The sequence below is a fragment of the Esox lucius genome, chromosome 20, assembly GCF_011004845.1.
Source record: "Esox lucius isolate fEsoLuc1 chromosome 20, fEsoLuc1.pri, whole genome shotgun sequence".
NCBI lineage: Eukaryota > Metazoa > Chordata > Actinopteri > Esociformes > Esocidae > Esox > Esox lucius.
In genome coordinates this window covers 21,114,162-21,141,234 of record NC_047588.1, presented here as the reverse complement: position 1 = coordinate 21,141,234, position 27,073 = coordinate 21,114,162, and the positions used below count along the sequence as shown (strand labels likewise).

At 38.2% G+C, this 27,073-nt stretch overlaps 1 protein-coding gene across 1 annotated transcript in view; it reads left to right on the top strand.

Moving 5' to 3' along the window:
- The first annotated feature begins 723 nt into the window (after positions 1-723).
- The window catches only part of cdk14 (cyclin-dependent kinase 14), a 187,102-nt gene continuing 160,752 nt past the window's right edge, over positions 724-27,073 (top strand). Inside the window, exons 1-2 of the mRNA XM_034288992.1 lie at positions 724-1,069; positions 7,538-7,569. Coding sequence (XP_034144883.1) covers positions 976-1,069; positions 7,538-7,569 — 126 coding nt within the window. The 5' untranslated portion in view covers positions 724-975. The remainder of the gene's footprint in view (positions 1,070-7,537; positions 7,570-27,073) is intronic.

The window sequence follows — 27,073 nt, the reverse complement described above, 5'->3', positions numbered from 1 at the left end:
AACCGTTTTTAGAGTACAAATATATTTACAGTAGCATATATACAATTCAAACTAGCATCTGCGTGACTTCACCTATTAAATTTTCAACTCTGACCATGTGTCCAACCATTTTGGAGAGGGTACATTAAAATGTTATGTTGCCTATGAAGGTCCAGTGGACAAAGCTGCAACCAGGAGTGGACACATACTGCCGAAATGGTTCGATTCCAACCTACTGCTCTTTCGGATTGCGCTGTCTTTCACCATTTTCCTGTCAAGTATGTAGCCTAAATATAAGCACTCGCTAGGCTGCTATAAGTCGCTTTGGACAATAGCTAATTTACTGAAAATTAAATGGCTAAAATGAAGCATGAAATGCCTAAAAAGAATTATAGAAAACATGTCATAGGCGATGTCACTTTCACTTTTAAGAGTTACTTTAAACAAAGGGACTGCCTTTCTTATAACCTGCCCCATAATAACGAGAGAAAATTCGATTTTAGCGGTATCCTACCGCGGCATAATGTATAGATCCAATAACAAATCATTCATTTTTGGCCAATCGTTGTGGATCTCGGGCGGGGTTTGTAGCTTGGCTGAAGTGTGTTTTTTTTTCTTCCTCGCAAGCCAGAGTATTCCAAAATCACATCCAAAGAGAGCAAAGCACGGAGTGAGTGAGAGATAGAAAGACTACGAAAAGAACTCATCAACCCTTTCAGTTTTAGAGAGAGTGCGCAAACCCTCACCCGGGGCATTTTGTTTTGTTTCAGAGCTACAGCTAGGCTACTTGTGGACTATTCCGTATGAAATGTAGCCTAGTTGGGTACAAAGAAACCCTTAAAAGAATACACCATATCTAATGTGGTTTTGAAAACTAAAGCGTTTGATTAAACGTTTCCTGTATATTGACAGCGTAGTAGAACTGGGGAACCGGGTGGAACCCCGTGCTCCCCTCTTCTCCAGTGTGAAGATCACTGCTACAATCCAACCGTCAAGATGTGTGACCTTATGCCAACCTCGCAACCTGCTGAAAAAATTGGCAAAATGAAAAAGTTAAGAAGAACTTTATCAGAAAGTTTAAGTCGCATAGGTAAGTAAGACTCACTGTAGCTAGAATATCGCCGTTATTTAGCATGGTTATGAATTGTGTTCACTCCTTGCCAGTAACATTTTAGTTTTTCGTGATAAAAAAAAAGCTTTACTCTACAATAAAACAGCTGCGAGTTTCCAAATAGTTGCAATTTACAATATTCAGATAGGGTTAATGGTTATATTAACTTTTTCTTACACACTGAATACTACTAATTTTCTTGCTATTATTCAACACATTGCTCTTATCAAGACTGCCTAACGGATCACACATTTGCAGTGTGCTTATGGGAGGCGTTTTAGGTGGACGTAGTTTTCGAACGAAATGTCCCGCATGCGTGCTCAGAAAGCCAGGTGGCAGGTAGCATCTCTCTTCCTAGCTCTTGGATTCCCTGTGGAGAACGGTTTGGTGCATTAGAAGCAAAGCAAAAATGTTAACAAAGATATCCATGCAGACAGCCATTAGTCTCCACCCAAACTAACGCAGAAATGTAATGCGCATTAAACAGCAAATGAAACATGAAATGTACCTAAATGGGTGGTTTCTAAGTGTGCACGAAACATCAACGGTTGGCATCGACGTTTCTGCTGCGGTGGAATTGTCCTTGTCCATATTCGTCAGGGTTGAATTCTGCATCAGCGCATCGACGTGGCGCACCGCACTATCTGATCAATCACTCACTACTGTGTTTCACGGACGGTTAAACAAAGAGCTTTAGGCTGTTCATCATAGTTTGAAAACTTCAGCTCGTTTGTTGCATGCTATAGTCTACTTTATTTTCTTGTCCTTGCCAGATCTACTGTTTGTCATCAGCGTATCGCCATAATAAAATAAAAAACGGAAAACCCTGCCTTGTTTCGATAAAATGATGAGGAGGGATCTGGAAAATGTAGCAAATTACAAAATTAATACAGCTACGAATACGAGGTTTGGCCATCCATGATATCGAACTAGTTTTTCATGATACAATTCGATTACATTTTGTGAAAACAACAATTTTTTGGAGGAGGTATGATATTTGAACTGAGCTGGTATTGTTTCCTTGCGTGTTCAAATAATTTTTTCACAAACATTGTCAGATCAGTTGGGAATAGTATGTGTCTAGTGTGTGTCTGTGAATACTGTATATACTATGAATTATTTTAATGTTATTTGTTGTCTGTATATGAACAAATTTTTTGTGTACACTGTGCTGCAAACAGTGTCCCCTTAGGATACTAAAGCCATTGTCTTATCTAATCCTAAAATCATGTACAGACCTGTAAACTCCCAATTTCATCATTTTCTCATTACTGCTACAGTTTATTATATGATACATGACAATGCATCCTCTTGACCTTAGGTGAACTGAAACGATCATCCTGTCCAACGTTTCATATGTTGCATACATAAGAGGGCCAGTTGGGGGCTCTCTTCCCTCTGGTCTAAATATAATATCCCAATGCCCCAGAGCAGTGAAGAGGACATTGCCCTGCATAGTATGCCGTCTTCCAAATGGGACATTAAATAGGCGTCCTGACACTCTGTAGTCACTAAACATCCCATGACACTGATTGTAAGAATAGAAGTACTAACCCTGGTGTCTTGGCCAGATCTGTCCAATCTGACCCTTTTATACCAACATGGTTACTTAATCATCCTTAGCTTCCATTTGACTCATTCATCCCCTCTTTTCCTCCTGTCACTATTCCCCTGGTCATTGCTGTAAATGAGAATGTGTTCTCAGGCAGATGATCTTACAACAGTAAATTAATACAATAAATACATGGTTTACTGTTGAATAATGAAGATACTTTACATATCTTACATGGATATTTTTGTTTGGAAAAACAATGACATACATTTGATTTCAAATTGTCAATGTAAATGTAGCCCAAATGTCATGTTGTAGTATTTCATGCAGGGTGTAAATGAAAAGCATTGGAAGTTATGGGCTGTTCTAGTTGTCTAAAAGGTGAGAATGTTTGTTCAGAGTGACATAGAAAAAAATTATTTGTATTTAATATAATCTTTTGTTTTCAAAATGAATAACAATGAAACATCTTGTTGTACATTGAGACATTCCCATGTTATTAAGTAGCAATGATCCTGGTCGATTTTTATAAAATGAGGAATTTCTACTGTCCTATATGTTTATGTCCTCTGAAGAGAAAGATAACATTTTATGGCTCAGCAGCTACAGGACTTTTCCTGGACAGAAGAGACTGTAATTAGTAAATCAATGTTCTTGTAGGCCCAAACAATTATACCGTTACTATTATCTAGAATGTCCCCCTTTTCATTGGAGCAGATTCATTGATTGTGATACCCTCAATCAATTGTTTTACTTAATTGAGAAATCTGACAATGAAGAGATTTATTGTGTTGACAGCAAAGCATTTATCAACCTGGAGATAGGGTCAACTTAGCACCATACATTACATCATGCTAGGAAGGAAACAGTCCCATAGGCACAGAATTGTTCACCTTTTTTTTCAGAAATATGAAGGATATTGCTGTCAAGTGGAGGGCAGTATTTCTGTTATCTGAAATCCTTATTTAGATAAAACATAAAAATGTATATATACAGTTGTGCTCCTAAGTTTGGATACCCTGGCAAAAATTGTGAGATTTTTAATTGATTTTTAAAATATGACTGATCAGGCAAAAAAAATAGTCTAATATTTAAGGAGAGTGATCATATGAAGCCATTTATTACCACAGTTGTTTGGTTCCTTTTAAAATCAGAATGATAACAGAAATCACCCAAATGGCCCTGATCAAAAGTGTTCATACCCTTGAATGTTTGGATGCTCTCACGTGGATGCACTGAGCAGGCTAGATACTGAGCAATGGGGAGTAGAAAAGAACTGTCAAAAAATCTGCGTAACAAGGTAATGGAACTTTATAAAGATGGAAAAGGATATACAAATATATTCAAAGCCTTGCAAATGCCTGGAAGCACTGTTCAATCACTTGTTAAGAAGTGGAACATTAAGGGATCTCTTGATACCAAGCCAAGGTCAGGTAGACCAAGAAACATTTCAGCCAAAACTGCCAGAGGAATATGTTCAGGATACAAAGAAAAACCAACAGGTAACCTCTGGAGAAATGCAGGCTGCTCTGGAAAAAGACAGTCTGGTTGTGTCAATGAGCACAATACGACGATGCTTGAACTTATGGTTGTGCCATAAGCGCTATTTTTGGAGAGGGGTCAACAAGGCCTATAGTGAAAAGAATACCATCCCCACTGTGAAATGTTTTGGGGGTGTGTGAGCTCAAAAGGCACGGGGAATCTTGTGAAAATTTATGTCAAGATGAATGCAGCATGTTATCAGAAAATACTGGCAGACAATTTGCATTGTTCTGCACGAAAGCTGCGCATGGGACGCTCCTGGACTTTCCAGCACGACAATGACCCTAAGCACAAGGCCAAGTTGACCCTCCAGTGGTTACAGCAGAAAAAGGTGAAGGTTCTGGAGTGGCCATCATGGTCCCCTGACCTGGTGAGATCTCAAACGAGCGGTTCATGTTTATTTGATATTAAATAAGTGGAGGAACTGTCTTTTTCCAAGTTGGTCCTTTAGAATAGGGTATGTCAGGGCCCTCCTCAAATTACCATAATGAATGTCAGAATCTATTTGTAGCCCTTGTAAATTGAAATTGAATGTTGCTTCTCTCTGATCCAATAGTTCTGCAATCTCCTACCTTTGTGCTTTTGATCCAGGCAGCAAGTACAATAATGGCTATTTTAGGATTCTGTATAAAACACATATCAGCCCCCTATCTGGAAAGCTGCAGGCATGTTATCCAACACTCAATCACACCTAGCTATGCTCTTCATGTTTTTGGCCTTAGATCTTTAGCCTAAAATCTAGTTAGAATGGGGAAACAATTAGCTTTTCGAATAGTTGTTTGGCCACAACCAAATACATATATATTCCCCAATTCAACCAAATGCAATAAGGTACGATACTTAAATAGGCTAATGTATAAGGGAGGCAAGGGTAGCTAAAGATGTTTATCCACAAACATTAAACAGGAGAGATCTGTGATTTATTTTTATTTTGTATTTATTTACAGGGGCAATGCACATTAATAAACATAAATGTAAACGTTCCAGAATTAGCCTAAAAGGCTATATTACATCTGTAGACCCTTGACAAAATGTTAAGAAGTCACCCTAAAAACAGAGACAGAGCATCACATTTAAGATACAAAAATAAACATGAATTATCTTAAACAAAATAATAAGGAAAATAAAAAAGAGAGATAAAGAGGGAGATGGCAGCAGAAGAGAGCAACATAGTCAAGAACAACCAGTACAACAAAATCTATTGTCTAGGATACAATACTAATGTTGACAGTGCTGAGTTGTCAATAACCATTTTTTAAGCTAAGACTGGAAAGAGCCAAAAGCATCTAATCGTCTAATGGTTGGTGGGACGCAATTCCATTCCATTGCAGCTTTTACCGAAAATACAGACTGGCTAAAGTTACTCTTTTTGAGAAGGATAATACAGTCCTCTCTTTCCCCACCCCTTGTAAATTGGTGAGCAGTTGTTCTAACATTCACAAACTGTTTTAGTGGTGAAGACAGGCTATGTATAGTCTTAAACATCAAACAAATATGTACATATTTGATCAAGTTATCCCAGCTTAGCAAGTTGTATTTTTTTTATATTGAGCAGTGATAAAACCTAACTGATTTCTTATCAAGAATTTTTAATGATTGTTTATACAAAGACTCTAGTGGTTTCAAAGTAGTAAAATTAGCGTGTGACCAAGTAGTTAAACAGTAGGTAATATTAGAAACAATCATGGAATGCATATACATCAAAGCGGCGTCAGACGACATATAATCACAAATAAATCTAAAATTAGATCAACTAAATCTGACCCGGTTACAGACCTTTTTAACCTGCGCCTTAAATGAAAGTTTGGAATCAATCAGAATATCAAGGTACTTATATTCAGATACAACTTGTAATCTTTCACCTGATACAGGTACATCTGGCATACTTCAATTCTTAGTTTTGGTGATAAACATGCCCACTGTTTTAGAGATGTTTAACTGTAAGCTGCATTGTTCTAACCAAGCTGCAATATGAACCAGGGATTCTGTAAGTTCGTTTAGCGACTTGTGACACACAACTTCCGTGTATATAAATAACAGTGTCCTCTGCATACATTTGAATGTTAGTGTTAGGACAAACTGAAGGAAGATCATTGATGTACAACGTAAAAAGTAAAGGGCCCAAAATAGATCCTTGTGGAACACCAGTGGATATACTTAAAGGAGCTGATTTATAATTCTGTATATTTACATATTGTGTGCGACCTGACAAGTATGATTCAATCCATCTCAACGTATGTGGAGACAAATTAAAACGTAATAATTTAGACAACAGAATTCTGTGGTTTACTGTGTCAAAGGCCTTCCTGAGATCAACAAACACAGCCCCGACAACCCCTCCTTTATCTAATAGGGACTTAACTTTTTCAGTGAAATAGCAGTTTGCCATCTCAGTTGAATAGTTTGCTTTAAAGCCAAATTGCATTGGATGTAAAGCAACAGAACTATTATTCAAATAATTTGTGATTTGTGCAGCCATCAATCTTTGAGACTATAGGTAAAATACTAATAGGTCTGTAATTACTAGCAGAATGAGGAACACCGCTTTTGAATATAGGCACAATAACAGATGACTTCCAAAGCACTTGGAAACATCCCCTGAGAAATTGACCCTGCACAGCAGGGAAGTTGTTGACTCCGCTTCTATAATATATTTTATTGGAAATCCTACTGGTGATGACATTAATGCTTAGCTTAGGCTAGCAACACAAAATAAGCATAACGTACCATGCTAATAGCAAGGTTAACAGGTGGATTTGCGTGGACATAGCATCTAGGGACCAGTTTCAAAAAAGGTTGGGAGGGGAGGCACGGCTGTTCTTCTTGTAGATATTCCAATTTCTAACAACTTGGAACAGTGCTGAATGTGTTCTAATGTACACAAACTAACGCACTGTTAAGCAGGATTCACAGACAAGTTGGCATTTAAACACGATTCACGACAAGATTGTGTCTTTAACCACTATGCTATTTAAACAGCGGGTGTGGGTATACGTTATAAGTGTGTAGAGATGTGGTGTTTACTTCTTGCATTGTCAAACCAATTTGTCGAAACTCCACGGTTCTCACTTAATGTTAAGTGCTCCAGACAATTCCAATACAACTCAAGTGTAAATGAAATTACCCATAAACTTTCAAATTAATAAGTGACAGCTTCACCCAAGTCAAGCTCAAACTATGGATGATTCTGAGGCTCAAACAAGAAAAATGTGTTAATGGCGACAAAAAAATGAATGGCATTGGCGCGCACACATGCCTGTGTGTTGTGTGTCCTGCGTTTGTGGTTACTGTTCTAAATGCATCAGTGTGAGCCTGTTTTTTTTTTCGTAATATCCTCTCTTTTCTCTTTTCAGCTTTCAGGAAAGAGGATAGTGTTTTTGATGAGGTAAGTTCAAAATTAGTGACATTTGGATGGCATGTGAAATAATTGTAACTTTTTTTTGTACAATGTGTCAGTGGTTGATGGTAATGCTTCTTGCGTTTATTGTATAGTATCATGGAGTCATATCTTAGAATATATTACCAGTGGTATGTAGAATGTGCTGCAGTCATTTATGTCTATGAACTGTGCTCTGTTAGTACAAATGGTTTGTAAAGTATTCATGTGTACTACATCAGTCTTTTCCTAGTCCTTTGGGCCATTGTTATTCCCCTAAAAATTATGAAAGGACTACTAATCATTTTCCCTTTGTGTAACAAGCATGTATGAATGTGTGAGTGTACATGTACTCTGCTACAATTGAGCCTATACTAGTTGATTAGGAGGCAGGTAATGTTGTAGAAACTAGGATGTAAATGTTGAACGCATTTGTAGAGACATTCTGCTTGCTAGCTCTTTTGAGTTTAAGAAATATTGTTGTACTTGATGAAACACAAGAGTTTACTCTAAGAAAACTCTAGGCTGTTCCCATTTCCAATTTGAAATGAATGTACACTCGGTGTAGAGTTTGAGGAGACAGCATGTGTGTATCATTATCGGTATTGCATTGGTTAACAATAACCTTGAGGTAGAATGGTCTTCTCAGCTTTTCTGGAGTGAACATACAGACCAGGGATTTGATCTCAGTAGCCCTGCCAATTGACTTTACATTTCATTGAGTCCGTCACACAAAGTAAAAACAACAGTTATCTATTTTTTGGGGGAAAAAACTTCCAAAACCTGTTAATAAAACGTATCTAAATGTTCCTTCCTTTTATGTCCTTGTATCCTTGCCTAGCACAGCATTGGCCTGGGACACTGTGTGTGTGAGTTTGTGTGTGTGTGTTCTCAGAGAAGGAATGGCTGAAGTGATGGGTAATTAATTTTCTCTCTCTCTCTCTGAGATACATTCTATATAGCGCTCTCTTTCCTTTTACTGTTTTTCTCTCTGAGGTTCCTGTCTTGGGTTGGCTTCTCTCTAAGGACTTTACATAACACTGCCTGGCCTGCACTGGTGCTGAAGGCCCTTTGTCCTCCCTATCCCTGATGTGGTCAGATGTCAGTTATGGTTAGACCCAAATGAGCATCTCTTCCTCTTTCCCTGCTTGTGTAAAGAGCAAGACTCCAACTCACCTCTTAGTCTTGGCACTGAGCTTTCTCTCTGTATGTCGCTCCCTCATACCCGTTCACACTTTCCCTTTCATTGTACATCACCAATCTGAGTGCTGTGTTACACCGAGGAAGTGATAAGGTTCTTTTTAAAACAGTGCTATCACTGGGACAATACTTAAACATCAGTAAAGCCCTATATCAAATGTAGCATTTAAAAAAAAAAATTGAGTAGTCCCACACAGGTTGGGGGAGGTGTAATAATTTATAGTTTATAATTTTTCATTGTCACTTCAACCCCTAGACGTTAAAGGAATAGTTTGATCTACACTCACCTAAAGGATTATTAGGAACACCATACTGATACTGTGTTTGACCCCCTTTCGTCTTCAGAACTGCCTTAATTCTACGTGGCATTGATTCAACAAGGTGCTGAAAGCATTCTTTAGAAATGTTGGCCCATATTGATAGGATAGCATCTTGCAGTTGATGGAGGATTCACATCCAGAGCACGAAGCTCCCAAAGATGCTCTATTGGGTTGAGATCTGGTGACTGTGGGGGCCATTACAGTGAACTCATGGTCATGTTCAAGAAACCAATTTGAAATGATTCGAGCTTTGTGACATGGTGCATTATCCTGCTGGAAGTAGCCATCAGAGGATGGGTACATGGTGGTCATAAAGGGATGGACATGGTCAGAAGATGAGTGGTACCCGGTGGGGTCTTCTGCTGTTGTAGCCCATCCGCCTCAAGGTTGTGTGTGTTGTGGCTTCACAAATGCTTTGCTGCATACCTCGGTTGTAACGAGCAGATTGTGAAACACTCAGACCGGCCCGTCTGGCACCAACAACCATGCCACGCTCAAAATTGCTTAAATCACCATTTCTTTCCCATTCTGACATTCAGTTTGGAGTTCAGGAGATTGTCTTGACCAGGACCACACCCCTAAATGCATTGAAGCAACTGCCATGTGATTGCTTGATTAGATAATTGCATTAATGAGAAATTGAACAGGTGTTCCTAATAATCCTTTAGGTTCATATTTGGGGGGGAAAACACTTACCTTGATTTTTTCTTGAAGGCCCATGGAGCCATTATTCAACTTAGTCCCAGCCAGTATTAGCATTTCATTTCTTTGCCTTCACAGTATAGGGGTTGGATACTTATGCAAGAAACATGTTTCTGTTTTTTACTTACACATATTTACCAACATAATTCCAAAAACACCAAATAATAATTGGTTTCAGTATTTGAAAGAAAACATAATGAACAGAAAGTTGAAGTATGCTGTTTATAATTAAGTAAAATAAGAGAATTGCTCATTGGTTTGAGTACTTTTGCAAGGCACTATATTTTGATTTAGTCTTTCACTTTACATGTTTGAAGGTAACATTCATATATAAATACATTTCTTTTTAGTAATAATAATAAATAACAATACTTTGGAAACTATACATTTTAATTTAAGACAACGCTTTTTTTTCTAAAACATCGAACCATGTCTTTAGACTAGCTAACTCACAGACGTTTGATGATAAAGTATGTTCAATATCCCCAATGAGCTTGACCATTTAATCTAATACTTAGAAATGGATTTACTGTAGACAGAGACATCAGAAGTTACATTTATGCATTGTCCCTTCTGTGAGAAATCCAAAGTTTTGATTTTGCATGCAAATGTGATGTCTTTAATGCTGAACCTTTTAGCGTGCTACTGAATAAGGGACTTTTGGGGTGAAGTTATGTGAACTGGACAGATCCTAGAACCTGGACCACTGGCTATAAATGACCTGTGCCGCCATGGGAAACATTTGAAGAATTTGGTAAAGAAAACAACAATTTCCTCTGCAGCTCTAAGATGTCTCTGAGGGAGCAGTAAAGAAAATAATTAGACCTGAATAGTACCTCTAATTCTGGCACCTGAAATGGATAGAGACTTCATCTGTTGCAGTTTTGCACCATTTACAGTGTCTTTGCTAGAGTCATAAAATACATTTCACTAGTTTAAGAAGGATGTTAAGAATGCGAGGACACTGAAACTCACAAATCCACTCACACTGTAATGAGCCATTAGTATGGGCAGATTGTGCCCATTCTAATGGCCAAGGATGGCCTGAATGTGTGCACACTTCCTGGGCTGCTGCTCCATTAACTCAAACCAACTTTAGTAAAGATGTATGCTGAGTTTCTCATCCACTTGAGTGTGAGTTGGCATGACACTTTGTCTTCACACATTGAATTTATTTGGACTGACTGGAAAAATCTTTCATAGGAAACAAATCACTTTCTGGTCCATGGGATTATTATGTAAAAGTTTTATAAATAGAGAAACAGTTCTCCTATGTGAATCATTGTCATGATCATCATCATCTGTGTCATCATTCATGTCAAGATAAGCAACACAGTCACTGTGCTTCCCAAAATGCAGCAGGCCTCCAGTATAGCTCATAATCAGGCTGTAGTCATTCCTATAGCTTTCATGTCTTGGAAGGATATCGTGTGAAGAGTGGAGAGAAATGATGGGAAGGGAGACATTGAATATTGAATTAAATTTTTGTCTGTGGGAGGGACAGTTTTTAGTTCACCCCCAGTTAGGAACCACTAGGTGCAGAAGAGAGAAGGAGGTCAAGAAAGAGAAAAATATTCTATCATGGTGATCCTTGGGAACAGACACAGCCCAGCAGAATACATAGACAGAAAGTGGATTTAGTCTGCTCTCCCACTGTCACTTCCTTTTCTCGTTCTCTGAATTTTTTGCAGAGCGGGCCAAAAAGAGCCAATGTCTCAGTGAGTGACTGACTGACTGGCTAACTGACTGACTATTGTTAAATAGCGTAGTGGTTAGAGACGCAGATTTCCATATTGTTGACCGGGTTTGGATCCTTGCCATGGACAAAACAAATTAGACATTAGGATTTGTTCAGGATAGACAAAAACTCTCCTGGCTTCAAGCTTCAGTTGCAACATAATAGTAATCCTAAAGTAAAACTGTTTATAGTTATATTGCAAAGTACAATAGTAGTGTAACGACCTTGTTATACCTGTTGTTGTTGGATGTTAGCTAATGTATGGAACTAGCTCCGAAATACCACATCTCTACACACGTATCACGTGCAACACTACCTGCTGTTTAAATAGCGGTATGGTTAAAGACAGTCTGCCACACATAAAACCGCGCATAGAATCCAGCCAGGGACAACAACATTCATCCCTTCTAATTGCGGGCCAACAGAACTAGGCTTGCCTGGTTCCTTTTCTTGTTTTACCATGATTTTAGCCTGGCTTGCTGTCTCCAAGTATACAATTTTGTAGATTGGAACTACACTGGTGGATAAGAGAGAAAGAGTGGTAGAGGTTTGCTGGAATGTTGTTGATGTATTACATTTTTCCTGAGTGACATAGCCACAAAAAAGTGTGACAGTTTTAAAGCTTTCTGTGGATGTCTCACATCATTAGACTTTATAATGAAGTTGTCGGAATCTGATGGCCTTGACATATTTCAGTTCTCAAAACCTCCATTGAAGTTGTGTGCGTGCATTTTTGAGCTCACATTTGTGCATGTGTGTTCGGTGTCCAGAATTTTTCCACTCATATCTACAATATATTTCCGCCAAATGTATCAAAGAACATTGTGGCCAACCGTTGGCCAAGAAATCATGGTTCTCAGATGTCATCTGCCAGTTAAACATGGATCTGGGAAGATTTCTGTGGTGTGAGGACTTACATTCCCAGGCACGCGGGCTGGTCTGGTGCCCTCGGCCTCAGTATCTATGGGTCCTGTTTCCAATCTATCATCAAGAAAATTGCCTTTAAATGTTTTTGTTACCATTCAATAAGAAAGGCCATGCTCTACGAGAGCACTGTATGCATCTACATAGGCTAAACATAGAGTTCAGAGGAAAACCGAGGTCTCAGAGGACAACATCAATTCCCTGGATAGAGATGATACATTATGGATTCTTCTCATTCTGTACAGCATGCTATATATTCCAACCAGAATCATGCTACTTTAGTCATAGGAAGGATTTAATTTTACACATTTCACTAACGGTATCTGTAAGCTGCTTATCCATGGTACCAGGCAGCAAATATTATGACATATGTAGTCTATGGTAGGAATAGAATGATGAGTAAGGAATCTAAATTATGTTGGACTATGTCAAAGGAGTCTTGTCTAAAACCAGAATATGCTCAGCCTCTTTTATTTAAGGAGTCATTTGTACGATTAACACCATACAAAAGCAGAATAATGCTAATTATTTCATAATGTTTACTGGGAAAATGTGTAATTTAAAATGGAGTGCTTAGTAAATAATTTATTGTCGGAATGTTCATCCTCAGTAGATTCTGCGTCTTCCTGATTATTTTCTCTTGTTTCTTTTTGGTCCTGTCATTATATCGTGTTGGGGTAATGTGTTACAAAGTAAAATGTTACAGTAGTCAGACTACTTTTGAAGGCTAACAATTAACTTAATGTGTTAGTTTTTAAATTTAAGTAATCCCTTATTAAAATTAAATAATCCAGGGTTTCCCAACAGATGTAGCCAAGAGCATCACACAGGCTCTACCGGCATGTCATCTTCCCATAGTTCATTCTGGTACCATCTATTCCCCAGGTAAACGGCGCACACATACACGGCCCTTACGATGGTGGACAGGGGCAGGCCCATACCCTGCAGGGTGCGATGCACTGTGTTTTGACACCGTAACGTTATTACAATTTTCAGTGACTTGTGTCACAGTAAACCTTCTGTTGGTCCAGACCAGACGAGACAGCCTTAGGCGCCCAACATCCTGTTGCCAGTTTGTGGTTTGTCCCTCCTTGGACCACTGTTGGTAGGTAATCACCACTGCTGACCGGGAGCACGCCACAAGCCTAGTGTTTCAGAGATGCTCTGACCCAGTCATCTGGCCATTACAATTTGACCTTTGTCAAAATTGCTCAGGTGTTTACTCGTGCCCATTTCTCCTGCATCCAACACGTTGACTACAGGAACTGATTGTTTGCTTACCATCTAATCTACCCAGACCTTGACTTGTGCCCATGTTAGGAGATGATCACCATTATCCACTTCACCTGTGAGTGGACATAATATTTTTGCTCATCACAGTAAATCCATATAGGTACAAAGCTATCTGTGTGACGTCACCAGCCAAGGAAGTTATACCTCAGACTGAGATCAAGTTTCAAACTACTCATTGTATAACTTAATCAATATTAACAAGCCTGCTATATGTAATCGAATTAGCTGCTATGTTATCTGGAGTCATAAAACATGTTGTTTCTGCTATACACTAGAGGCTGAACTTAGAAATACCTCTCTTAACCCTTATTTTACTAGCTGAATTGAGAGTGAGAACACATTCTTATTCATGGCTTTTTGAGTTAACTAGATATCTCTTTCAGGCCTATTGAGATGTGACATTTTCTGCGAGTGGATCATCTGAGCCCAATATCCTGTTGCAGAGGAGTCTCAAAGGCCTTTTCATTGTATGTATTTTTTCTAAACACACAGGAATGTTGTTGTTAGATGTCCCCAGAACGCCAGGAAGTTCGGTCATGGTCCTGAGAATGACCATGTTCACTCTGCAGTTGTGCTTATTGGGTCTTGTTGTGCACATTTCAAAACACTATCCAAGCTGCATTAATACCAGCTCGCAAAACATGCAGTTATGCACACGGTTATGATCACTTCTCAGACCTAACGTAAAAAACAATCATGTATATAAAATGTTCTTTTGTATGAAAGACCCCGTGTCTACACAAAAAAGACCAGTCAGGCCAGACCTTATGGCGCTACCATGGCCTTGCACAAGGAGAAAGAATATTAAAGAAGATAAATAATAGAGATGATTCGGACAGCAATGTGAACGTGATTAATTTCTTCCAGAGGTGCAGTAATTTTAAGATGGAATTGTCATTCAGTATCCATAAGACCCAGTTTTATAATGTAAATTAAAGCCTTGGCACAGTGTATCTCTTTACACTTCCATCATTGAAAATAATCCCACTTGTTCAAATGTCTCTCAGTTTTAGCAGTCTTCTGGCTAGCCTATGGTGCACCTCGTCCAATGTGGTAAGGCTAGATTATGCGGCCAAAAGTTCCTGCACCTGTTCCCCAAATGTTTCAATTGGCTACATCACCTATGGCTACTGAACACAATGGTCTTGTGTATGTAACTATTTGTATACAGTACTGTATATTGTAAATACTTTCCCTGAGTGAATTACCAGATACAGTAGTTCTGCTTTAGCCCATTCTTTTTCAGATATATTAATTGAAACAAATGTGGGATTTTTGAGAGTCTTTGGACTCTGAGACTGCCACCGTCATGCTGCTATCAGATGATCGGAAGGGACTACAGATTGTAAGCGTCTGTGTCCTAACTCTATTTGTTCATGATTAAACCAGTGATTTGATCCAACCAAAATTCCTCACATTTCTGCGGTCAGAATAGTAAAATCAATCCATATCATTTGGTCTGTTGAAAATACATATACAGTTGGCTATGTCTCTCGTTTTTCACTTAACAGCATAATTATATACCTCATGTAGAAGAGCAAGTCATGAATTTCTACAAAGCTGTATGTTTCTTTGTTAACTCTCTGTAGTTTGGGAATAGGCTTCTGGATTTGTCAGCCTTCATCCCTGCCTGCCAAGCTCATGCTTTGTAGCAATGCGTTTGAAATTACTTTAAGATGTCCTACAGTAGTACTTACTTGACACAGGTAGACTCTGCTCTTTTCTCTTATTTTCTTCTCCATCCTGAGGTAGTAGAGTAAGATATTGACATCCCTTCTGCAGAATAGCCCAAGGAGAAGCTGGGAGGAGCCTTCTGCAAATGGAATCACACCAGCTCCACGCTCTCACAAGGCACACTAGGTTTGGGAAAAATATAGGACCTGCATCATTACTAATATGCTCATAAAGTTGTGTGTTTGTGTGTTTGTGTGTGTGTGCACCCACTTCTGTCCCAATAACTCAATCCAATTCTGGCTCAGATGTAAGTCGAGTTTTCTTCTGCATAATCCCATTACCAGACACTGCCGCACAAATTTGCGAGAAGGTCTGGTGGACGCTTACTTTAGATATGGCCTTGGTAGCCTAAATAAAACACCTCCAGAAATCTACAGCTAGATAGCCATTGACTCAGTCTGCAAATTTAAACAACATTTCTCCCAAAACATCCCTCGTATGTGTCATATATGTTGCTGTATATTTTCCCTTTGTAAGGCTGTTGGATTTACTTTTCAGATTATGGTTTTGAAACAATTCTGTCATGAGTTTGCAAACTGCTGGCAGTAGCAATAGTAAAAGATACACCGCAAATTTGTTTGTGGAAGCGTGTCTCCTCAAATGTACAGGGCTAATAGCTGTAAACTGGCACTAATTACTGTTTTGTCTACACAGGGGCTTAGAAATACACAAAAAAAAAGTAGAAATCAACTTTGCATGTCATCAAAATGATTTAGACAGTTTGTCATTAGCCAGTGAAGTTAATGTTAGCCTACTCTTTTCGGTGAATACCCCAGCCAACGTTATAGGTCAGGGGTATTCAGATGTTCCCCTACGGCATTTGGAGCCTGCTGGTTTTCTGTTCTACTTCATCATTAATGTCACTCACTCAATCCCAGGTCTAAATAAGTCCCTAAATAGATGGTTGCAATGAAGAATTGAGCAAAACTGGCTTCGAGGTCCATATTTGAATACCACTTGTCAGCTGCAGTGAGGGACAAAAATGTATTTGATCCCCTGCTTATTTTGTATGTTTGCCAAAGTTATCAGTGATGTCCAAAGTTATCAGTCTATAATTTTAATGGTAGGTTTATTTGAACAGTGAGAGACAGAATAAAAACAAAATAATCCAGAAAAACACCTGTCAAAAATGTTTTAAATTGATTTGCATTTAAATGAATGAAATAAGTATTTGAACACTCTGCAGAACATGACTTAGTACTTGGTGGCAAAACCCTTGTTGGCAATCACAGAGTTCAGACGTTTCTTGTAGTTGGCCACCAGGTTTGCACACATCTCAGGAGGGATTTTGTCCCACTCCTCTTTGCAGATCTTCTCCAAGTCATTAAGGTTTCAAGGCTGATCTTTGGCAACTTGAACCTTCAGCTCAATGCCCTGGCTGAGGGAAGGAGGTTCTCACCCAAGATTTGACAGTACATGGCCCCATCCATCGTCCCTTTGATGCAGTGAAGTTGTCCTGTCCCCTTAGCAGAAAAACACCCCCAAAGCATAAAGTTTCCACCTCAATTTTTGACGGTGGGGTTGGTGTTCTTGGGGTCATAGACAGCATTCCTCTTCCTCCAAACACGGCAAGTTGAGTTGATGCCAAAGAGCTCGATTCTGATCTCATCTGACCACAACACTTTCACACAGTTCTCCTCTGAATCATTCAGATGTTCATTGGCAAACTTCAGACGGGCCTGTACATGTGCTTTCTTGAGCAGGGGGATTTCTGTCTTTCACAGCGTAGTGTGTTACCAATTTATTTCTTGGTGACTATGGTCCCAGCTGCCTTGAGATCATTGACAAGCTCCTCCTGTGTAGTTCTGGGCTGATTCCTCACCGTTCTCATGATCGTTGCAACTCCACAAGGTGAGATCTGGCATGGAGCCCCAGACCGAGGGAGATTGACAGTTCTTTTGGGTTTCTTCCATTTGCGAATAATCGCACCAACTGTTGTCACCTTCTCACCAAGCAGCTTGGCCATGGTGGAGAGTTTGGAATCTGATTGATTGCTTCTGTGGACAGCTGTATTTTATACAGGTAACAAACTGAGATTAGGAGCACTCCCTTTAAGAGTGTCTCCTAATCTCAGCTTGTTACCTGTTTAAAAGACTCCTGGGAGCCAGAAATCTTTCTGATTGAGAGGGGATCAAATACTTATTTCTCTCATTAAAATGCAAATCGATTTATAACATTTTGACATGTGTTTTTTTGGATTCTATTGTTGTTATTCTGTCTCTGCACAACCTTTCAACCTGTCTTGATCAGTGTTTTAGAAAACCCCTGATACACAGCCTGAATGACTGGTGACCATGTTTTTACTTTACACCTGCAGCAATAGAGCTATTGTTGTTCTGTCAATCTGAGCATGAACAGTCAGATAATCTGAGGGTGTTAGCCTGAAGGGTTTAGTTTAGCTACTTCACAATGTAACGATGTTGCACTGCACAAAACGGCACAAATGAAGCACAAACGAATGATCCTATTTTTACTCAATTTGGAGTATGTTGGGGGTCTGAGTGATGCCATCACCAGTACTTAAATGTCTAATATATAAAATACCAAAGCAGCTCAAATGAAGTTTTTAACAACACATTCTGGCACAAACGAAGCACAAACGAATGAGCCTATTTTTGTTGATTTTGGAGAATGTTGGGGGGCTGAGTGACCTCAGAATGACCTATAAAATATTCTTTAGTATCTAATAAATGACAGCAACACAAACGAAAATGTTAACGGCACAAACCAGCACAAACGAAGCACAAACATATGAGCCAATTTTACTAATTCTTTGAGCATTTTGGGGGGCTGAGTGATGTCATCAACAATTAAATGTCTAATATATAAAATACTGAAGCAGCACAAACGAACATGATAATAGCACAAACTGGCACAAACGAAGCAGATACGAATGAGCCAATTTTGACTCAGTTTGGAGCGTGTTGGGGGGTTGAGTGATGTCATAACCAATGATTAAATGTGTAATATGTAAAATACCGTCACAAATCAGCACAAACGAAGCACAAACAAACAAGACTATTTTCGTTGATTTCGGAGGATGTTTGTGGGGCTGAGTGACCTCAAGATGACCTATAAAATATTCTTTAATATCTATAAAATGATAGCAGCACAAACAAACATTTTAACAGTGAAAAGTAGTACCAGTCAGATGATAGATGTATGAAGTAGCACAAGAGGTGAGTCAATGTTTATTGATATGATAATCATTGCCATTCAGATCAGAAATGGTTAGTAATTCATTCCTGAACATCATGGCAAGAAACACAACTTGTTTACTGATAGTAATTATGTTCACTCTGGTGCGTTCAGAGTAAAGAAAGAGAGGGAGTGAGAGAGCATGAGGATGCCAACAGGGCAGGGAGAGCAGGTGACATGGAGGTGAGTGAGAAAAGGACCAAATATTGATGACCCATCTGATATCGCCATGTTGATGTTGTTCCTGTGATATCGGAGATATCAGATTGTGTGAATATTTTTTTTTCTTATTCATATTTTCAACATTTTTGAATGTTTTACTTGGGGGGACCCCCAGACACCATGGCTACGTCCTTGCTTTATACATTGGTTCTTCTGACATATATGATTAATAATTCCAAGGCTCAGCACAGATATGCATGTTTTGTGCTAGCCGGCCAAGGCCAAAGTGTGAATATAGTGCTTGGGTGCATCATGCAAAAAAGTACTCACAACAGGTAGAACTAATAATAGGTATTCTGGGTGATTTTGTATTATACACAGGCTGTAGTAATAATCCTGAAACTTAAAGATGAATGAAGTCATGACCTCACCAAATAATAGGGTGTTTCCCACTTAATAGTCAAAGTAAATGTAGATCGATGCAAATAGTATTGGGGTGTAATATTTGCACTTGGGTATTTGGCTACAGACACATGGGTACAAATTGTCTGCTATTATATACACCTGGGTGTAAATAGATACCTGGGCTATTTCCACCCCGGGTGAAAATATAATTGTTGGTTATGGACACCTGGGTACAAATGGCATTGTTGGCTATGGACACCTGGGTGCAAATATTATTGTTGGCTATGGACACCTGGGTGCAAATATCATTGTTGGCTATGGACACCTGGGTGCAAATAGCATTGTTGGCTATGTATACCTGGGTGCAAATAGCATCTGCCCAAATAAAATGGGGAGTGGCATATAGCCTTGCGTTTAGACTTTCAGAGCATCAGGTTGTTAACCAACGGTTTTGGAAGATGGTGAAAAATGTGGCCTTCTGCTCTTAACCAAAGCAGCTAACATTAATTGCTTCTGTCACTCTGGATATTTGTATTTTTTTTTACATTTTAGCCAATTTACAGACATGCTTATCCACAGTGACTTACACTTTTATTTAGAGAGAGAAGGTGAGACTAAAAGTTAACTGGGAGTGAGAAATATACATCTCATTGAGTTGTGAAGAGAAAATTGGATGTCCTCGTGCTCTATTCGCAACAGCCACTACCAGGAAGCCAGTGGGAACAGATCACACACAGGATTAGCTGCTGCTCACCCTCCTGGTCTGCATCATCATCCTCCTTGTTGGCCCTGTACAAAGGGTGGAGAATGCCCAATTCATCAGGGCATGGCCTACTGCCCTACTCTTTCTGCCCCTGGGAGGGGGTCAGCATTTTGTCCATTGGTGCCTGGAATCCGGGCCAGTTATAACGGACCCAGTGATCAGTACTAGTACATAGATGTCTCTGATTGTAGCCAGTAATACATTAGCTGTTACATTTTGTATTTATTGTGCCTACAGTCTATTCATGGGTGTCGTCAAAGGAGGTTTTCACTTGAGAAGTTCAAAAGAAGGTCTATCCCCATTTAGCCCATTTGGTTGCTTTGTATTGAAACAGATTGTGTTTTCTTTTGCATTATAAAATCATCTTAAACAGCTTGGTCTTTACATTTATTGTGAAGAATTTTCTTTTTTAAGTATTGGCTGAAATAAAAATAAATGAAGTTTGTGGTAGTGGTACAACTGTCAGGTCCTGGCTGGGGGCCTCAGTCAGGGCCTGATCGCAGAGGTGCCTCTAGGCATCTCTTTGCTGCCTTTTAGATTTTCACCAATTAGAGGCATCTGAGGCTTTGACTCTAATTGGGGACCCTATTGAAGTTGCCCTTTTGGCTTTTTGTGTTGTGGATCATTGTGTTTGCCTTATGTGGGCAACAGTTGGTTGGTGTCTCTTTTGTTTTTTGGAAGAAATATTTTAAAAGGATGTACTTTAGCTCTGCGCCTCCTGTCCTGCCTACCCACAACCGTGACAGCAACATCTAATTTGTTGCTTTAATAATAATAGTCCAGACTGGAAATGCCACATTCTGGTTCATTTAATTGTTTATTGGAGAAACGATGCACAATAACAAACAAAGATAGTCTTAGCTTGGTTTGCATAATGATTGCCATAGTGTTTACACTTGCATGTTTGAGACATGCAGGACTGTGGCCGCCGATCGTGGAAATTCGAGCGATATGTGTACGCACTGCACAGAAACTTGATACAGTTCCGACACAATTGTCTTCGCACTTTATTAAAAATGTTGTGCAGGCTAATTCGCAAGGTGATATCTGCAATATATTTCGACAATAAAATAATGTAGTGTCTCAAGTTTTCCTTATTATGTCTCAGAAAAAATGTACGTAATGTAAACAAGCCCTATGTTAGAGACCCAGCCAGCCTTCCAGCAAGCCAGCGTGCCATCCCTGCTTTACAAGCACACTGACAAAGCATTTATTCCCATATGCGTCGGCTTATGCCTCGCTAAATTTAAATTGGTGATGATGTCCGAACAACCACCGGTTGCTCCCTAATCGCACCAGTCAAGCGCAAACAGGATTCTCTATGGATTCTCCTTTATACGAACCAGCCATCTTGGAAAATTGGAATAAACAAAACATAGCTCAACTGGCCAATATCATAATTCCCCCAAAACCAGCCGAATTAACCAACCATCCTGGTAAATGGGAACAACCGAACTGGCGGTACTTTACCGATGTAAGTCGGTTCCCTAATCACATCAGACCAAGCGTTTTCAGACCAAGCATATAGAATCAGAAAAACTTTCAGCACCTCGCCGAACAAAATGAACCAGACATCTTAGTATAGTTATGATCATTTTTCCTGCAGTCTCTCTAAAAATAAGTGAATGGGGCAACCGATAAAGCATTCGAAAATCCATGATACATTCGGTTTTCCATCAGAGGAAGGCCTGGGTGTATTGGGTGTATAGCAACATAGTGTTTTTTATTTTATCTGTGTGAGTGTTGTCTTTTCATTGTTGCCTTTGCTTTTGGGGATTTCATGATTGTGAATGAGAATTGGTTCTTAATCGGCTTAAATGAAAGTAAAAGTAAAATTTAAAAAAATAATATTTACAAAGAAACCAACCCAACCCTGCATTTGAATACATATGTCACATAGAATATTTGAATAGCTTTTGATCATACTATGCCCAAAGGCTTAGTTCTTGTCTGTTTACTTTCAGCATTCTTGAATGCTTTCCATGTTTATTCACTCATCATTTGGAACCATGAATCTGCAAATAACTACCTTTCCTTCAGAAGTTAACCATAACCTCCTCTAAATAAGCTCAGCCAAACTATACCTCTTAGTGTTACATTGTTACGAAGTAGGATCTGTTCTGCAAGCATGCATAGCCCCATCTCCATACACTTGTAGGGGACCTCTTTTCTTCTTTCTCTTTCATCAGAAGGCAGTTTGAAGCACAAGCACCCAGATGTCAACCCTTCTTACCATTATATTTCTTCCTTTTGCTTCATCGCTCTACGACTTCTCTTTGTTGGTGTTATCTAGCTCTACTAGCATCTCCCTCGCTGAGTTTATCTGTGGTGCTGGAGAAGTTGGGTAACATGCCAAATTATATCCTATTCCTTAGCATGTAGTTTAGTACTTTTGACAGGGGGAAAAAATCTATTTGGGACACATCTTAGAGCTGCTCAGTGATAAATGGAATAGGGATTATAGCGCTACCTCTTTAAATTCTACTAGCACAGATTCCACAACAGTCTTATTCATGTCGCTGGGATTTCAGTTATCAGCCTGAATGATTTGCATTCTAAAGTCAGCAACAATGCTTTGGGGTAATACTTCACTTTCAAACAGACAGACATGACTGGGCAACTGATGAGCTGTTTCTTTATTCTGCTATTATGAAGTAATTGCATGAAGATCGTGTCCCCTTAGGTCTCGAGATAATTGTATTGTTTCATTAATTAGTCTTCAATTTATTGCAGTGCTGAGTTGTGGATGCAATCAGCCGGTTTTCCAATAACTAGTGTATTTTTGTGGTGATTTTGGTGTCATGGTGGGGCTTGTTATCTCCTGTTGTTTTTGATTGGGTCTCTTGTTCCAAGCTGATGTTGCCTGGAGGTGTCACCTCTTAGTACAAGCTGATGTTAAAACTAATGTGGAAAGGAAGAGAGAAATTAATATGGATGAGCAGAGAGAAAAGAGAAGGGATGGAGAGCTAAAGTAGGCAGGATGTGTGAATAATCACACATGAAAACAAACTGCTGGACTGGCATATGCACCAGTTTTGTTATGGTTCAATTTTGTGTCTTGAGTTTCTGATGCATTATACACTTTTGTCCTTGGAGAACGGTCTCTTTCCTCAGAAAGGTGAGTCAGTCAGAGATTGGATTGCTCTGGTTGGACTAATTCTGATACAGGGAAGAAGTCAAGGATGACACAGAGTGTCTTCTGTTTTTTGGACTTTCACACTTCCTTAGTATGAATTACTGTAACACTTTACAATAAGGATACAGTAATAATCATTATTAAATGCATTAATTGACATGGATTGATGACTTATTAATGCATCTAAAAAAAACTTGATTGTGTGCATGTGTTAATACACATATTAACAAATGATTAGTTAACTGTTGGAACACATATTAATAAACATTAACTAATACATTAAAACATAGTGTAAACTAATAGTTAATTAATGCATCTACAAATAATGAACTGTGTGTGGTTGTATCAATAAACATGTTACCAAATGAATGCTAACTAATAAAGAACATGTTAAAAAACATCAATCAATACATTAATATATTGCAATCCACATTTAAATTGATGCAAATTATGATTGGTGTGCATGTTTTAATGAACATGAATATGTCTAGCAAACAACACCTTTCCCCCAACTACTGTCATTTGTTGCTGAATACTGTCCAGTCACAGAAGCCAGCCTCATTATTTGTAGATGCATTAATTAACTATTAGTTTACACTATGTTTTAATGTATTAGTTAATGTGTATAGATATGTGTTCCAACAGTTAACTAATAATTAATATGTCTATTAACACATGCACACATAATCAAGGCTTTATAGATGCATTAATAAGTCATCAATCCATGTCAAGTAATGCATTTAATAATGATTATTACTGTATCCTTATTGTAAAGTGTTACCTGAATTACAATAACTACTCTCTCCATTACACATTACTATAAAATGATTCCACTGTATTTACAGCATAGGCAGGAATTCAGCCACTTTTAGAGAGAACATCAAATGTATTTGACATGGTGGTTTCTGTCTTTCTGTCTTTCTGTCTTTCTGTCTTTCTGTCTTTCTGTCTTTCTGTCTTGTTTTGCTAATTATGCCAGGCAGAGTTATGTGAATGTGATGTAAAATATTGCAATTGCATTGTTAACAAAGAGTACAGTTTTACCCATACTGTGGGTAAAGCTGGTGTTAAAAAACAAACCAAACATTTGTGTAAAGAAACAAACCACACACATGCTTTCTGTAAGTGAAGATGAGTCAATACCTGCAAGCAGGGAGTGCATGTGATGCAGGACTGCCCAATGAGGAATTTGTTTGAAAGACAATTGAATATGGTACCAATTCCAAACGGTGGAACATGAGCAAAACAAAAGAGACCTTGCTAGTATGTTGGGTGGCAGTTGAGGTAATACCTGTCAAGTTCTGTCAAATTTGAGGGAAGTTATAGAATGGGTTCAGACACTTTAGGGTCATCATTCACAAGTAGTAGCATTGATGCTTAACGAAAAGCCTTGCTGCCCGAATCAAAAACCAGATACTGAGAATTTTTGTTAATGTTTGTACTGTTTTTTATTTCATTTGAATAATAATGTTGTGAATTGCATTATATTGAAATACTTTAATACTAAATATTTAGTAATAATTTATCCAAATACCGTTTTCTCATATCGTATTGTTCTGAAGGCTATTATTTGTGAAATGTGGTCCAAAATAAGGCATACTAAAAAAAAACAAGTTAAATCCTAGAAATTAGTTACCATCCTTGAGTCTTGCACATCTTCTTCAATATGTTTTTAATGCAATTAATGGAATAAATTAATATAATATATATCATTACTGTCCATTATTGTAAATATACTGGGATTTTAGGCCATGTCACCAAGCCTTAAATGAGCTGATCTAATCAAATGTGCATGCCGTGTGAAACACCCACAACTTTAGTACTACAGGAATACAGTGCCATTAGTTTTATTTCAGAAAATTATTTAAAAATGTGTTTCTGGTATTGGTATTCAACCCTCACAACAATATTCGGTAGAGCCGCCTTTCACTGCAATAACAACTTTGTCTTTTACTAAGTATGCACCAACTTCGCTCAATATCTGTATTTGTGGACCATTTTTCTTGATGGACTTACTCAAGATTTTTGCGGTTGGTGGACTGCAATATTGAAAGGAACACAGATTCTCAGTGGAACTGAGATAAGGGCTTTGGCTGGGCCACTGTTGGATAACTTTTTTGTTCTTGAGCCACTCTAATGGTGTTTTAACCTTGTGCTTGAGATCATTGTCCTGCTAGAAGGTGAATTTCCTTTAGTTATTTGGATACTGAAGCAGGTTCTCTTGTCGTATTTTCCTATATTTTACTCCATCCATTCTTCCTTAAATTTTAACCCCAAAATATTTGGCTTCCTGCACCATATTTCACTGTATGGAAGGTTTGTGTTGAGGCACATTGTTAGGTTTGCACAATGCGCAGCTCTTTAAATTTTGGCCAAAGAGCTTTATCTTGGTCGTATCTGACAAGAAAACATTTTCCCCACATCGCTGCTGTGTCTCTCTCATGCTTTTAGAGTAACATCATCTTTCTTGACACTCCATTACAGGCCAGTTATACACAGAGCTCTTTATATGACTGATCAGTATACCATTACTCCACTCACAGCGACTGAACCCTGATCACTCAGGTTTGAGATTTAGTCTTTTCTTGGCACTGTCTGGATGCAGATTCCACTTCCTGATTATTACTGAAGATCCAAACTCACTGGGATATCTAAACTAGGGATGTATCGATAAGAAAAGTTTTGGGTGATCTGATATTCAATATTTATAACACAGTTGGCCTATGTCAATACCAACACAGGTGTATTGTAATGTATGTGCCTGTGTTCATAAAACAAATTAAAATCTTGCTTTGGATGATACTTATTTGAACAAATGCTAATTAAATCATATAAAACTTGTATTTCTTTAAATTTTACAATTTTAACAAAAGACTCAAATAATAGAAATATCATAAATGATATGATAATAAAATAAATACATATCTTTGTTTATGTAGTTGTAATTTATACAATGTCTGGATATAAATGTACTAAATAAGGTAGTAGACTTCATAGTCAGCACTGAGACATGGAATAAATTATAAAAATAAAACAGTAAGACAAGCATTTTATATATAGTTCAAAACGCATCATAGCAGCAATTACGTACATACATAACCTTAATCGTAACCTAAATATTTTCTAAATTCATCACATTATGTACATACATTTAATGTTCTGTAGCTCTGCTATTTATCTTTTGATCTAACCTAAAATGATTCATGCTGAAATAAAAAAATAACTGTCACTTTTGGAGCTCAGATTAGAAAGTAATTCAGTGCAACCATCCAAAAATAAATACAGTCTTTATAAAAGTTGGTAAAATTTCTTCAGTTCCAATAAAACTGTCAAAAGCTTATGCTGGCATGATTTTGCAGGGGTCTATTTTACAACTATATGTGATAAAAGACATTTTAGGCAAAAAACTTTTAAATAATTAAAATACCTTTGTATTTCTTTCACCCTTTTAAAATGGTGCAGTCAACATTTAAGTATTTTACGATGGATTCATTCAAATTATTAGAGCCCATGGTTGTGTTGTCATGGAGATACATGTGAGAGACCCTCTGGTTAACAATTTCAATTTCATTTATTTTTTTCAATACACATTTTTACATAAAAATTTCCACTCAGTGTTAACCAATATACATTATTCAGTGTAACCGCAAAACAACTATACAAATATTGAGGTATCTAAAAACCTTATTTTATTGAAGTACTGAAAATACACAAAATCAGAATGAAGTTGTCACATTGGTATAAGTAAGTAACATGTAAAAAAAAATCTGTTAGAGAAGTAATCTAGTAAAACCTGAAATTTCAGCTAAACAGTGGTAATTATAACAGTCTACATTTCTTTCCATTAAGGAAGTGTTTCTCAACCCTGCTGCTGGGTGCCCCAATGCCCTGCATATTTCAGATCTTTCCTCACTGTCCTGCATGTTTTAGATATATTA